Source organism: Hesperophylax consimilis, chromosome 27 (genome assembly GCF_061612785.1).
Source record: "Hesperophylax consimilis isolate HC1 chromosome 27, BYU_Hcon_1.0, whole genome shotgun sequence".
Classification (NCBI taxonomy): domain Eukaryota; kingdom Metazoa; phylum Arthropoda; class Insecta; order Trichoptera; family Limnephilidae; genus Hesperophylax; species Hesperophylax consimilis.
The window spans coordinates 825,327-841,922 of record NC_142862.1 but is presented as its reverse complement, the minus strand read 5'-3'; the positions used below and the strand labels follow the sequence as shown (position 1 = coordinate 841,922).

Genomic DNA, 16,596 nt, shown 5'->3' with positions numbered 1-16,596 from the left:
CTTGTATTGTTTGTTAGTATTGTTTTACTGAATATGAATACTTCTCCCAACAATATTTACGCCCTTGTCACATATATGATCTGTCAGCGGCCAAACCCCCTGCACGTAGATATTGCAATGAGGGGTATAAAAGCAAAACCAACTCGAAATATTCAGCATTTAAAAAAACAATTTGCATTTTTCACTTAAACTATTTTATTGATTACAAAAAAAATTGCAAGCTTATACATTTTGTTTAGATTTGTTTCTGCTCTAAAAACAAACGTATTTTGAATAATGGAGGTTTTGCAGTTTAATTGAGCTTAGTGGCATTTTGAACCTCAACATTGGTTAGAGTGGCGGGTTTGCATTTCAACAAGCATGGCAGCCATATTGGATTTTGCCAAGTGATTGGTGCATTTCGAGAGTGGCGCTTTTGAACCTCACCGAAAGTGGGAGGGATGCGGTTTTGCATTTGACCGCCAATTTAATAGTAGTTTCTGAAAGGCTTAGAAGCGTTTTTACTTTAGTTTGAAGATTGTGTGGTGTAGAGAGTGAGATACTTAATAATGATTACTAATCAAACATTAGGTGGAAATGAACAAAGTGTGGATAGTGGCAGTTTTGCTTTTATACCTCTAATATGTGTTCCACAAAGTTTGAAGGATTGTGCGGAAAGGGCCAGCATTGTAAAAGTTAATGACACTCTTCTTTAAAATTGTCTCAATGACTTCTTCCACAAGTAATTGAAAATATAATGGTAATAATATATATATTTTGTTGCAGTCTGGATATGTGCGACAGCAAGCCGATATCGGCCGAGAGTTCGGAGGCGGGAAGTACCAAGGATTCCTCCCCCACACCTCAAAATACCGCCAACTTACTGCACTATTATCAAAGGTAATTAACGACAATAAATCATTTTCAACAATGTGTGAAAAAGCAGAATTTAAAAAACACACAATTCTCGCAGGTTAGATTTATAATGATTCTTTTAAAATTGCTCTGTTTTTGCTGTGGTTTCCTTGCGGTGATGCTGCACCAACAATCTGTTTTTTCCTTAGCAGCGTGAACCTGCTGTCATTTCAGTTTTACCATTGTTTTTGCAATATTATTTGTGAGGTGGGTACAGGGTCTACCATCTTTCTCAACACCATGGGGCAACATTCATTTTATTGATAGTTTTTAACCCCTGTTTGTGTGTGTATTTCCAATTTGCAATAAAATTCAAATAATTATATGTTAGATATTTCTGAAAGTATTCATAAACTAAAAACTCTTTTTGAAAGGTGATGAAATACGCTTATAATTTTAGAAATATTAAATTCAAACATACAGAAGTTTAAAAATGGCATACCTTACTTTTTTCCTCTAAACACTGTAATCACATTTTACTAGACAAAGAACACATTTTATTATAAAATTTACGTGGTCCGAACGAATGGTTTCATAGAGGTGTTCATTTTATTTCTTCTGTGGTTAACTTCTAGATTTGAATATAAAGCTGGTGTTTTCTCTTCCTAACACCGTTTAGATCACATTTCTCACCATGACAGTAAAGGAGACGCAACGATTTCTGTGATACCATTTGACCTGTTCCCAAAGCGAACAAATCAGCTTGAGTGGTTGAAAATGGATGATTTAATAATACGTTTTTGTCATTTTAGGGATGGATCCAGCGAAGAAAGGGAAAGATCAAAGGACCGAGTGAGAACACACGAGTTTGACAAAGATGGTTATCTTATTACAAAAGGTAAGCGACCTTTGTTCATTCAAAATAATAAAATCTTGCTTCTACAAATATACAATACAAAAACTGTTCTCAAAATTCTGTGATGGGTGGGCTATGTTCTCTATAACTGTATAGGGGCCAGTGTTAAAATGTCCGAATAAGTTAGCGGACCGAGATAGCTGTTTGATGTAATGATTCTACCATATTTTTTTGCGGTCGTTTGCTAAATTTGAACTCATTGTTGTTTTATTTCCCTCCAGATGGATTAACGGAGCAGCAAGTCCTCGACAAGTTCGGAACCCTCAAGTCTTCAGATGACGAGAACACCCGCATGACCATCATGCATTCCATGCACGAGGTCCTCAAATACGGAGACTGCCGCAAGCCACAGGAGCATTTCAGGTACAACACTCTCCTGGATAAAGTTACAACATAATTACTTCACGTTTATATGCACCTAATCAGTACAGGCACCTGCTGTACTGTTCAGTCTAATCTAGTTTATTCTACTCCACTCCTTTGTTTTGGGATAACAGCGTCTGGGTTGTTTTCCGCTAGTGTATTACATAATAACAATATATTAGCTCTCTCATACCTCATTTCTATCTAAAGATAATACCATCTAAGAGTAATTTCAAATAAACTCCCCGTTGAATTTCAATGCCTCGCTTCGAAAGTCTAGACATAAATGCAAGTTCTCTACCATATAAAACAGAGCATACAGTTATCCTCAAATCCCACATTGTAATCATTTTATCGGCCAATAGCAAGCCTAAAAGGCATTGCGTCACAAGATATAGAGGTGAACTTAACAACCCAACTTGATGTAAACTTGTTGTACAATCTTCTAAAAACATATGCGAAACCAGCGAAGATCGTTCATTTTGTGGCAAAAGTGTTGTCGTAATTTTTTGTGTCATCTAGTTGTTTTGCTAGAAAAAAATGTAAGATTTTTTATCAATTGTTACCTTCATCGATAGGCCGCCCCGATCTGAACCATAAGGTATATTTTTGAAGAATATTCATTTAGCTTATTATATTATTGTTAACGATAAAGTCCACATGAACCCCTACCTAAAATATTGCCTCAAATTATAATTAATAACTGCCTCAAATTCAGGTTTTAAAAATGATCTTCACAAAGCTAATCTATTGAACGCTGGGATGAACTTGCTGGAAGACAAATTTGCTCCATGCAGACCAACTAAAAGCAATGCTTCTTCCCATCTTTCGACTGCGAGATAATGCATTTTCTTTTTTATATATGTTTTCATAAACCAATGTAATTTTTGTTTTGGTGTTAATTTTAAGGTTCACATGCCCTGTCTTTTATATGTGTTTTGATGTGTTTTTGTCTGTGGCAAGGATAAATATAAGCAATATAAATATGTAACACTAAAACGTGGGTGGTGTTTGTTGTTGGTTTCAGGAGCATAATGCGCGCCATCCTCGCTCTGATGGACTGTCCCGAGGAGGATTCTGTGGCCGGAGCCATACGGGTGCTGGTGCAGCTGTGCCGGCGCTCCGAGATGCGCACCACCTGGTTGGACTACTTCGACCTCATTCTCCTCAAACTGATGGACAAGTATAGTGTGCAGAGCAAGGAGGTAACAACGGTTATATGACCAAATTACACAGGCGTGAATTTCAACTTATTTAAAACAGTTTTTTTTCAACGTGTGTAGATGTAATTCTCCGTGCGTAATTTCACCCATGTGTAATTTTGGCAGTGTAAAAATTGGTATGTGAAATTCACTCTTGTGTAATTTCATCCTGACGTCAGAGATAACAAACACACCCTCGCTGTGTTCTGTTTTATCATGGAACCCTTACAATTATTTGTTCTTATCTGTGTTTTTTTGTGCAGGTGACGCGCGCAATAGAAGGAGGCATGCCCGCCCTGGCCAAGGCGTTGCCCGCTGATAAAACGGTGGTATTCCTGCATCCCATCATTAGTACGCGCGAGTTCCCGCATAACCTGTGTGCCCTGAAGCTGGCCACGGAGCTGGCGAGGGCGCGGCCTCAGGACATCAGCGACAAGCACCTCACCGCTCTGATGCCCGGTGTTGCTAATGTGAGCATATTGAGCTTCTTGTTACTGGTTACTGTTTGCTTCCACCAGGCACCCATTTCAACTTCCCATTCGCTTGCATGATTTATGAAAAAGTTGTTGAAACGATTCCATCGGCCGCTCTGGTATCGTATCTTATCTCTGGGTGCCTGTAGACATCATGGTTGTGCCACACTGTTGTTCCGTTAAAATCGGTTACCGTACAGCATCATCTTTCTGCCATCATTTTTTAATGAAACACTTGACTAACTGTTGTTTGTGTCTGTGTGTGCTGCAGTTGGCGGACCACGAGAAGAGTTCGGTGCGCAAGGCGGCGGTGTTCTGTATGGTGCAGCTGCACCTGGCCACAGGGGAGACTAGGATGAAGCCGCACCTACAGCAGCTGACAGCTTCCAAGATACGCTTACTACAGGTAACCAACGAAAACCATTACCAACTCTACTTCTTCATAAGTCTTCTGGCATTCAGCTTTGGACATAGGCCTCTCTCAAATATCTTTAGTTTTGCGCCACCTTCCGAGGACAGCAGTTCCTTATTGGCGTCCTATATCTCTAACCCATAGGGGCTGGCAAGAAACTTCAATAAATAAAATATTGAAGTGACATTTATATCTTTAACTAACCCAGTAGAGGTAATATCTGAAGGCAAAATGAATGTATAAGGTCGATACTGTATAATGGCAGTGATTTGTACCGTACATGGGTACGATTCTTCAACACTGCAAATGCAAGGGGTTAAACAGCCGTGCTATGTTTAATTTGTTATAAAACCTTTCACTCCAGTTCTTGCTGGTTAATTAATCGAATTATCTATTTATATAAAGAAGAGTGTTTGTGGCAGGAGGGCCATTGGCAGACGGCTGCAGGTCTTTGATTTTAAACAAATCTACTCTTATTACGTTTTATTCCGAATCTCTTGAAATTTTGCACACTTGTCCTTCAAAACGAAAGAAAGGTCACTGTCATAAATAAACCACTCACTAGATCGATCTATAGATATAGATATCGATATCTTCAGGCTTTTTGTATGAAACAAATTGGTCCTCTGTTTAACCATAGATATGCCAATATTCAGACAAATTATATGCTTGCGACAATACTATGTCACACACCATCGACGAGGATAGCTAACTCAAAAAAATGGCTCGGAAATAATTGGTAACAGAAAAATGAAAAACTCGGTTACATGTTAAGTATTTTTATTTCAGTAACACAATAAATAGATAACAGGTTAAATTATTAATGGATAACGTAGAATGATGGAATTATACCTTGCATGATATAATATGCACACAATCCTGACAGGAACATGGATATGGTCTGAAAAAGAACATAGATTCAATTCTGCGGTCCAGTTAACTTAAGGCTGTCACAAATTAGAAACAAACAAAGAGATTCGTACCTGTTTTTTTTTAGTTATAATCACGAGTCCTATTTTGTATTGGAGATGTCACGAAGATTAAGCATTGGTGACGCGCAATTTCTCAACGAACCACTCGGTCCTTTGCTTCCGATTGAGAAATGAGAACAATGAACTGATAGACATCACGCTAATATTGGGTTTTCAATATATTCCAACCTGCTCCACTACCATGTCGAATTGAATTGAAATCTGTACAGCCTTTAAACATTACACTGAACTTTAGGAATCGACATTTTCACCAGATAAGATAGATATTCAAAATATTCACATTGACTTTGAAGTCGGTGTCAGGACCACAACAAAAAATGCACAACCATGGAGAATACCGTGTCTTTTTTCAGTTCCAATTTTTGATCAGAGTTATACCCCCTGATCACTGTCTACATCTGCTTTCAAAAACTCTTTTGTAAAATCCCGGCAACACCGGGGACTTCAGTCTACTATGTTCTATGTCTATTTTCGTCTATTATAGTATGCTGTATCTATTGTCTACTGTTTCTATTGTCTACTAGTTCTATTGTCGTATTATTGTCTGTCATTGTCTTTTATAATCTACTAGCTGACGTGTACCCGGCTTTGCTGGGAATTATCCTTAAGAGATAGACATACACCACAGCATACTTTTCTGTAGGCCTTTTTAAGATATACAATTCCGTAGTACATTATTTAGATGCATCCATAGACATATGAATATTAGTAGACCTGCCCTAAGTGATTAAAAGCGTATTATTCCCCACTCCCCATACCCGTTTCATTGGAGCCGGCTGGGCTCGCGTATGGCTTCCCGTGAATCTTGAGAATGTGACGTCATCATTCTTGTTCGAACTAGCGTCGAGCTATGGTCGAGGCATTTTATGAAATAACACGGCAAAATAGTGGTTGTGCTATGAAAACTTGTAAAAATAGATGTGAAAAAGAGAATAAACCCAATTGTCGTATTACATTCCATATGTAAGCATCATTTTAAGCTTATTCACATCGTATAATATGAATCAGTTGTAGAAACATGTACTATCACATCGAGCCAACATTGGTCGAATGTAGCGATTCTCAAGTGTGCGCATCGTTGTTACTGGGAAGTAAATTATGAACACTTATAAAAGTGTCTTAACTAAATACGTAAACAAAATATTCGACTCTGAAGATAGAAGAAATTTTTTTTTGCCGAATTTGGACTTTGCAAATTTGTTCATAACGTGGCGAGTAATTTGCGCTCCCATGTAAAAATGTCTATTCATTCAAAAGCAGATTTTACTTTTAAGAACTAAATGGTGATATTATAATGCAAGATGCCTATATACTGTCAGATTGATTTATTGACGAATCACAGTCAGCTTTACCCCCTTCGTTCTTCAACAGTTGATTTTACCCCTCACCTTTAATTTCTAGTCTATATATTCATATGTCTGTGGATGTATCTCATAAGGTTTAGCCATCGTTAGCAATGAAGTGCTCGAAAAAATATGTTTACGACTTGATTATAAAATATCGACTTTTCTCTACTTTCTATAATTACAATATTCCGGAAGAAATTCTCTAAATGATAGTGAAAACCCTATCAATATCCGTTGTGTAGTTTAGAAGAACTAAGCGCACAAACAGATGGACGTGGATAGTGACAATACTTTATATTATTAACTATTATTATTCATTAGTGACATAAGCTATTATTGACTGTTACTGCCAATTATTGTCTATTATTATGACGATTGATTTTTGGGGTAATACTTCGTGCTTTTTGGACTGCCTTGCGGTGATCATCATCACAAAGTGCACATGACTTATCATCCCAAATATCATTTATCTTAATGCTTTTTCTCCCGAGAATCAATCATAATAGTTATGGTATATTATTGTATATTTCTATATATGTATCATTGTGTACTACCGTCTATTTAAAAAAATGTATTATCGTTTTATCTTATTTATTTTTTATTAAATATACAAGCACATTACAATAATTTACAAATGTAGATATTTCAAGGCTAATTGCAAAAATGATATTTTTTCGACAAATTGAGAAATTATTGAGTCTATTATCATTATCTATTATTGCATATTATAGTGTATTTTTGTCTATTATTTAATACTATTGTCTGTTATTTCAGGTGTACTTGCGCAAGGAGAGGGGCGAACAGGTGACCCCGCAGAAGACCCCGCGCCAAGGAGAGACCAAGGTGTAGCCGAACAAGGTGTGCCGGCGAAGAACCAAGAACGCCACGGCTAACGGCACGCATTAACCAACGGCTAACGGCGCTCAACTTACATTGCAGCGTGCGTGCATGAACCAAGTGCGCCGAGAGCATGACAAATAAAAATCATTCAAGGAACGAATCAATCAATAACGGCGACAAAGTGAAAGATACAAACAAAATTATTATACATGCCTGAAATACTTTGTGTTACATGAAAATCTAATAAATCAAATTAAAATATCAGTGGAAACGTGAAAGATATAGGAAAAAAATTGATTACCGGAAATAATTCTCGGTAATTTAATTGAATGTTACACAATGTGATTCAATGTTTGCTCCGACGTTTTAAGTGAATTTTTTTTAATGAAATCTTAAAGATTATAATAAAATACTTAACATTCGATCATCACATGATTTTATAAGCTACTCTGAGGTACAAAGGAGCTCTATACATTTGGTTAAAGTAGTTCTTACCCCTTTGGATATGTCGACTGAAGTCGGCTGTTTTATTTCCCCATTGGACGCGTAAATCAACTATATTCCACGTTTGTGTAAAAACCATTACTGTTAATGCGTTCATTGACTGAAGTTCTGACCTGATCTACTCATCTATGATGTGATCCATCTGCGGGTAAATCGTATGCGAATGTTATGTAAATGTGATCATTCACTAAAGCATATACATTGTGTGAAATAGATCACATCGAAAAGGCTAGCATTGTAAAGGTTAAGATATTCCTAGGGGATGAGAAATGGAATGGGAGAAACAATATCATTTGTTAAACGCGTCCAAATGGTTGAAATAAACAGATAAGGCCTCGAAGCTTATTCGTGCATACGACCATCACATAATTCTAAAACCTGCGTAAAGAGCTGTAATACAAAAGGCTTAAGTGGTTCTTAAAAAATAATAAAAATTAATTATGTTACCAACAAAAATTAAATTACTGTCTTCTACCAAAAGTGATGACAAACTTGAGCCAAAACTATTACGAAAAGTGCATATCTTTAAATGTCTTGACGATGAAGTGATCGACTAAAAATAACTAATAAGTTATAAAATAAAACCGACTCTACAAACTAATAAAAATTCTATGTGTTTAAGAAGCATTTTTAACATTTTGTGTTTGCGAATGATTTGTTGCGGCTTACGCTACGTTCTTTTGTATCGACGATATCGCCAAGTTAAATACTAATTGCCAAATTTCAGTTTATGGATTAGATGCACGTAGTGAAACATGTATCCCGTATACAGAAAGCTATTGATGGAGATGATGTAACATAATTATAATTGCACGGATCTGAGATATCTAAAGTAAAAGGATATGAAACTATAAACTATTGCTTGAATGATTCCAATTCTATTCATAATATTGAATAAAGACAGAATGTGATTCATTTATGGATTGAATAAAGCAAAAAACTGCAGAAAATTTGTGACATTTTTAAATTAACAGATGTTAACAATTAAACGGAGAGATCTTGCAATACAATACATTATGCAATGTTAACATGACACGCTAAACAACCTGTTTACACATAATATTGTTATTAACACCAACTAAAGAATGAACGACATTATAAGTTAGAAATTCCAATTATTAAAACATTAAAATTGTTATTTGAAATTAAAAGTTGACCGCAGAGCTGCGGTCAACGGAAGAAGATATTAAATGTAACGCAACGATTATTTTTTAAAACCTTCGTATCGGAGTGTGAAGTTGTTGGATATTGAATAGACACGGAGGAAATTGAAGGAATTGTTAAACAAAGTGAAGTGGAACTAAGTGGAAATTAGGAAGGAGGAGGTCACGTGGAAGTCACGTGGAAGTCAAGTGAAAGCTGAATGGCGGTGGTTATTATAATGCTTTTGACAATTGCCGGCTTTATAAGTATAGTGTATAATCGCTTTTGTGAAAACAATGTTTTAAAAGTAAATCCTAACTTTGCAAAATGCTTTCAAAATATCACACACACACACAGACAGTTGTTTTTAATAATGATCATAATTCTAAATATTAAATATTAAAAGATATTTACGTGGGAGATTCGATGTGGAATAATGATTTTGATTTCAAAATTAAATTAATATCGTTTCATTTACGTTTTGTGAAAATGCAGAATGTTAGAGATTAAATTATTATGTTTTTATAAAAGTTATGTTTTTTATTCGTCGGTTGAATCTTTTGTTGGAGATTTTGAAACTGCCATTTCAAATGAAAACTAAATTTCTCTTATTCAAAAATTCAACAGTTTTTTATAACGATGTTGGCATACTTAAATTTTTATATAGTGGACTTTATTCAATATATAATTTTGTTTTGATTTTTGCCGACATGTTTTGAGATGGTAGCTCAAATCTAATGAAGGAACTGGTCGTTTGGATGTTCAGAGATTTCGCCATTGGTGTTTTTTTTCTCTCGCATTTTCCAGTCAAGTCACTTTTGTACATTGGATTTTTCAATAATAATTATTGCATTTACAAACTTTTTTAATAAAGATAAAATTAAAGAATGTTTCTCATGAATCATTCAAAATTAATTATTGATTCGATGACTTTTTAACCATCACATTGTGTTTTTTAAAATTATTTTTTACTTGTAACAGCTGGAGACGGGAATCGCAACCAGAAATCATTTATATTAATTCTATATATAACAAGTTAATACTTGGATCTTTAAATATTTATAAGCTTTGGTTGTTTCATTATTACATTGTGTAAATATAACCCTTTTTCAACCTTTGACACTTTTACTCATTGGAAAACATATTGATGTGAAAAATAGGCGTGGATTGCAAACTTGAAACTATTGAAAAGAATTTATTTCACTTGTCTCATATTCAACCCTTTTGGTTCGTACCATTTTCCCAATAAAAAGATCATTTACTAAAAATCAACAAAATGTAATGTTTTGTAAATTACGATTCTGCCAATCTATAAAATTTTTACGCTTCACAACATTTAAAAAAAATCCCCTTGCGTTTTTTCAAATAAGTATATAATATAGATCTGATAAATATATTAGACTATTGGAACTAACCTAACCTGGTTAAACTGCAATGCAAATTTTATTATTTTAGTGCGTGCTTTAATCCAATAAATTATGAATGTCTTGAACGCTCTTGTGTTTGTTGAATTGGGTGACTTTTTAGTTTAGTCAATAGATGGTGCCTTCTGTTGGATTCCCGTTGTTCATTATATTATATTAAATAAGTAGGGGGTTTTCATTGATTTAATTATTGATTGCCCTGTCTGTATAATTGCATTATGTATATTATAATATGTATACATATATCCACTTTTTTCCTCAATGATGTGTGACAAGATTAAAAAATTTAACTACTCTGTATCGTATGTTACTATATTAAAATTAATATATAATTTATGAATATGTTTTTCTTATTAAAAATCTCCATCTTACCATGATAATTCTATGCTGTTTTATTTCAACTTCCCTATTTCATTTTAAAATGTATTATTGCCAAAAAAATGTTTGAAAAATCATCAAAAACTGTTTGTAGTATCAACCACTATAACTACATTCAGCACATGAAAATGGTTTTCTCCGATTTTTGCAGCACACTTTGAACACGATAATAGAATTTTATCGTTATATTCGGAACACAATACTGGTTTTAACTTAAGGACGGGTTGTTTCGGAGAATTTGAACAATTCATCAAATTTCAACGTTCATTTTCGGGTTCTGTGACAGTCCTATTCAAGTTCTCGTATTATATCATTATAGGCTAGTTGCTTGACAAAACTGAAATAAAAACAGAACTTGAAAAAATCATTCACAGAACTTGAAAATGCACGTTGAAATTTGATGAATGGTTCAAATTCTCCGAAACAACCCGTCCTTAGAGTTACTCCTCATGCGAGTTCCCAACTTTAATTAAAACTACACCCAGAACACGAAAATGGTTTCTTCCTATATATGCAGCGCATAGTCTGCAACTAGAATTTTATAACTCAAATCATTCAAACACGAGAATGGTTCCAGGGACGTCGCCAGCTTCCAAGCTGGGGGGAAGGGTTGGGGGGCAGCTTAATTTTTATAGAGCTTACAGGGAAGGAACAAGGAAGTGGTCAGTTTAAACTGGAAATATTTATTTAGTTATGAACAGGACAGTTTTAAGCCGTGAGTAATGTAGTAATAACTGGAGTGGAAAATTAGTTACTCATAAAAACCTGGATAAACGCCGCCGGCGAAATGTTTTTCATGGTTTCCCCTCAGGGTAGGCATGTGGTATGTGTGAAGGAAATGGAGTATGAATTATTATATTCACAAACCCACGGAAAAAGCGCAGCAGGTGAAAAATTTTCTATGGTATTCCCAATAGGGTACATGCAGTGTATGTAATATAGTGTTTTCAATGCATTTAAGAGTGATTGTATACCTGACAAAATCAACTATTTTCGACACACACGAACTCTGTTGTTCATTTCCAAAACAATATTTTTTCTAACTAGAATTTATTTTAAAAACGTTTGCCTGAAAACAGTAAGATGGCGGTAGTGTAAATCTTCGTTATAAAAGTTATGAATTTCAGTTACCAGATGACACTATTTTTTTGTATTATTTATTTAATTAGAATATAAACGAATATATACAAGGTAACATTTAATTTAATTGTATGTATTTTAATATTTTTACAGAAAGCCTGACATTTCTTTTTTTTTTATGCTTCCGATTTTGTTGTCCGGGTTAAATCTTCCCCATAGGAAAAACTAAACCCTTCCACTCAGTTTTCCACAAATGATCATCTAGTCAATCAACATTATGTAAGTGCATTATACACGGTGTCCGGAAACTCGTAGTACAAGCGGGAAACTGGAGAATCTACACCACATGGGGAACCCAAAAAAACATAAAGTTTTTTGATTTGAGCATTTTCACAAAAAAAAAAAAAAAAAACCAAAAAAAAATATTTTTCGGCTATTTTAGGGTTAAAGTTTTTTCTGGTGTTTAGGGTTGAACAACAGATGTTTTAACCCTGCAGAGCAGAAATATTTTATGACTACACCGGATTAAATGAAGGGTGATTTCAAAATAATGCTTCAAATCCGAGTTTCTTCATTTGTTTTACTTTCAAATAGTTTTAATTAGTTGGGTACTTTGATCTTCAGTAATAATTTATAAGAATTTGATTAAAAAAAAATAAAAAAAAAAAAAATAAAATCAACTTCTAACTCGATTTACTCGATAACGAAAGCTCAAATCAAAAAAAAATATACTACAAAATCGACTCCAAATGTGATGTAGATTCACCAGTTTCCCGCTTGTACTACGAGTTTCCGGACACCCTGTATAAGCAAAATAAATACAAAACAATACAAGAACAACACGTCAACTCACAAAAGATCAAATGGGAAAATAATTCACCGACTCCAGATATTTTCATATCAGAGGGTTCGGCTCGGTAGAACTTCTAACAGAGCCTATAAATCCTACTGATCCCTCAACATAAATATTTAAAAAATCTTTTGTTATCCTACATGAATTCAAAATGACCGACTTTTGCATCTTTATATATAATTTTTTTGAAAGATCTAATACGCCTAAATTTTTAATTAGAGAGCTAGGTATAATGCCAGTAGCCGAAATAACGAATGGTAATATTTTTATAGTCTGAGAATGCCAAATTCTTTTTATTTCATTTCCTAAATCTGTGTATTTTCTTATTTTTTCGCTAACAGATTTTTGAATATTACAGGAATTTGGTATAGCGACATCAATGATATAAGTTAATTTTTTTAATTTTTTCATGTAAAACTATATCGGGTCTATTATGACTAATCGCTTATATTATTATTATTTTTTCATATATCTTTAGTCCTGATTTTCCATATTATGACATGTATGATGATGTATGTGCCAATTTCTTAATTATGTATATCTCTATTAAAAACATTTTGGCATTTGGTTTTACATAGTTTTATGCACAATAATTAACACATTAAATTCAATAGATAACAATGAATTAAATGAAATAATATAAATAAATAATTTTTTAAGTACTTAAAATTTTAAATACCAAAATACTTTTAACAAAATAAAATTTTATTGATTCTGTGGTCCAGAATAAATATCTAGGTTCAGATATAAATGCTAATACTTCTTTATTTGCGTACACCGGGTTCGAACCCGCGACCTTCGGAATGGGAGTCCAAAGCTTCACCACCGGACAGGCCGGCCGTCAGATGCACGCATTGTAAAAAATATACCTACATCTGGCCAAAAAACAGAGTACCTCTGTTCGTTCTACCTCGGTCAACAATAACCGTTATAAATAACATTATTGTTTTCTAAGGCCCACAGAAACGCCATCGGGCCCAAAATTCGCTTGTATTCAACAGTCCTTGGTGAAGCAAAACCTCAGATTTGGCAACATTCAGTTCATTTACAACGATGCCACTTGAACTAAAAAGCGCCTTGCGCGGGTGGACATTTTTGTAAGTTGTTTTACAGTGGACGGTAAATTGATATCCCGACCTAAAAATGTCAGGTTATTTGTGTTTTGTCTTTTCATTCATGTTTTTTTAGAATAATTTACAAAAACAATAATAAATATCGAGATTTGGCCCGACTCAACAGGATGACGACCTCCGTGACGTCGCGGGTTACAATCTTGGCGTGCACGAATACCAACCTACATTTTATTTTAATAATTTGTGTTATTTCACAATGTACATAAGTATTATATTTGCGGCATTTTCCAGAGCGTTAGATACTGTCAGTATCGCCCCGATGAAAGACCACAAATCATTATTTAAATTTAGACCGCAGAACGGGTATTATTTATTGAATAAGTGAATCTACCTGGCTATTCAGATTTGGTCACCAAACACGGCTAAAGCCATTTCAAGCAACGTTTCAATTCTGAATGGTGGTCTTACACCAGGCGATACTGAGAGTATCTTTCACTATGGAACGTACCGCGCATATACCATACGTATATTAATTCATTAATTGTGAATAACACAATTTAACCAAATAAAATTTACTTGCCCATTCCGATATTCGATCCCGCAAACTTCGAGGCGAGAATTTTACAGTATAGTGTACAGAATAGCATAACCTAAGCCAGTGGCCGTTTGGCTTGAATAACTGAAACCGATTTATACGTTGAATATTGGCTTATGACATGGGAAGAGTCAATAGCGAACCATGATAGCGCCATCTGTTGGGATATTTAAAAGAAGCTTTTAGTTCGATGTTCTACCGTATTTAAAATTTCAAATAGGCGCCAGCAGACGGCCTGTTTTAAAAGTAATTTAAAAATCTAAAAGTTCTTTCTTAAATTGTAGTATAAAAAATATTAAATTAACTTTAAAAAATGGAAAAATATAATACCAGTAATTTATCGTTTAGTTTTGTTAAATAAACGTATCCAAAGTTTTATAATCTGCATTTTAAAAACAAGTACAATTAGTGTTTATGAAAAAATTAAACTACGAACCTATTTTATTTATTTTTTAGTATTTTTTTTCGTACATTTAAAGAAAACCCCTTCAGGTATTTTTTGACGATATTCAGCCTTTAATAGTATTTTTTAAAACGCACGTATTACGGTCTGAAAAAGGTCATATTTTCGATTTGATTTTAATAATTACTAAGCCTATGTTAATTTAAAAAATGTATAAAAAAATTTTACTTGTTGAAAACACTATCATAATCGATTTGCTTAATAATATAATCATTATTTTAAATTAATAAAAAAACTACACTCGGCCTTAATATGTGTAAAGAATATCATACTTAAACCCCCAATTTAAAAAAAAAAATTAATTAAATCAATTTTAAAGTTGTATGAAATTCAAATACCATAAACGAGACCTGATTGGCTGGCGAGATTGTGACATCACAGCATCCTCATGTCAAGTTGCTTCTAGGTGTTTTTGTTTCCGCTGCTGGTTTAAATGCTATAAACGTTTAGTTACGCATTCTAAACCGATTTGTTTTTATAAAACATATATGTAAATACCTACCATCATGACAGACAGTGGTTTTCTACAAGGACTGTGCGATAATTTGCCAAAAATCGACACCATCTAAATTATTATAATGAAAATTACCCCTGACTGTTCGTATGAATAAATTACATGTGTTATTAAAAAAGCGCTTTTTTGTAATATGTACACATAATTTATCATATAATTTGGGTGGCGGGTATGGGTACCGCCGCCCCGGAAACAATTCATTTGATAACCAACACCTCTGCCATAGGTCACCCCAAATTGTTTGCTATGTTTGGTGACTTAGCATGGTGCTCGGGTTCATGGGGTCATGGGGTGAAGATTATATAGGTCTTGGCAATGGATGCTCTGCCCACATATTGTACAGCGGGCCGGATTTGGAGAGACTAATTGAGGGATACCTTTTTGCCTCTCATGTATATCATTAGGTTTTTTATTTACATAATTTGAGAGATTCTGATTAGAGGTTTGTGTGCTATTTTTGCAATCCATTTTTACTAATCATTTTCGTACCTAATTTCGAACTAGGGGGCCCTGCGTTTATTGCCCCTGGTTAAGTGATTTTTAGATTGGCAGTACCGACCAATCGAACCTCACATCGATCAGCTTCAACAGTGTTTTGTCAAGAATAATGTTTTACGAGCATATTAATATTTACGAAATAAAATTAAATAGCACTATTTTCCATAATCGTAAATTCAATTAGTCGAATAATATTGTCATTAAGTTGAATCAAAGGTTTGATTTAAAAAAAAATCAAAAACAGTAATTGTAGGTAAAAGTTTACCCACTTACATAGTGTAGTCATGGAGTAGTCGGCTGGAAGAAGTAAATGCGGGCGCAGTGACGTCACAAGCCTAAACCGCGCGAAAGAAAGCGTCTCGGTCGTAATATGAAATGTGAATTGTGAATATTAAAAAAAATTGTGATTGTACCCTATTGGGGTAGGCATATGGTGTGGGTGAAGGGAATGGAATGTATATTTTTACATTCACAAAGACACGGAAAAAGCGCCGCATGTGAAAAATTTTCTAGGTCGAAGCGCAAACCAATAAATGCTATCGATGTTTATTTTTCGGAGAATCAGTATAAAAATGCGAAATCCTTAACGTGTATCATTTTGGAACCTAGCCCCTCCGACTTTAGGGCCTTATGGAAAATTTGATACATTATTTTCAGAGTCCCGTGTCCTCAACGTGTACCAATTTCACAGCA

The 16,596-nt window shown here is 34.4% G+C and overlaps 1 protein-coding gene across 10 annotated transcripts in view; it reads left to right on the top strand.

Moving 5' to 3' along the window:
• Positions 1-10,821, top strand: part of chb (CLIP-associating protein) — a 106,969-nt gene extending 96,148 nt beyond the window's left edge. For all 10 annotated transcript variants that reach the window (XM_089648073.1, XM_089648079.1, XM_089648081.1 and 7 more), the window contains 7 exons: positions 766-879; positions 1,647-1,732; positions 1,972-2,113; positions 3,141-3,318; positions 3,579-3,785; positions 4,060-4,194; positions 7,313-10,821. In XM_089648073.1, coding sequence (XP_089504199.1) covers positions 766-879; positions 1,647-1,732; positions 1,972-2,113; positions 3,141-3,318; positions 3,579-3,785; positions 4,060-4,194; positions 7,313-7,387 — 937 coding nt within the window. In that variant the 3' untranslated portion in view covers positions 7,388-10,821. The remainder of the gene's footprint in view (positions 1-765; positions 880-1,646; positions 1,733-1,971; positions 2,114-3,140; positions 3,319-3,578; positions 3,786-4,059; positions 4,195-7,312) is intronic.
• Positions 10,822-16,596: the final 5,775 nt, after the last annotated feature.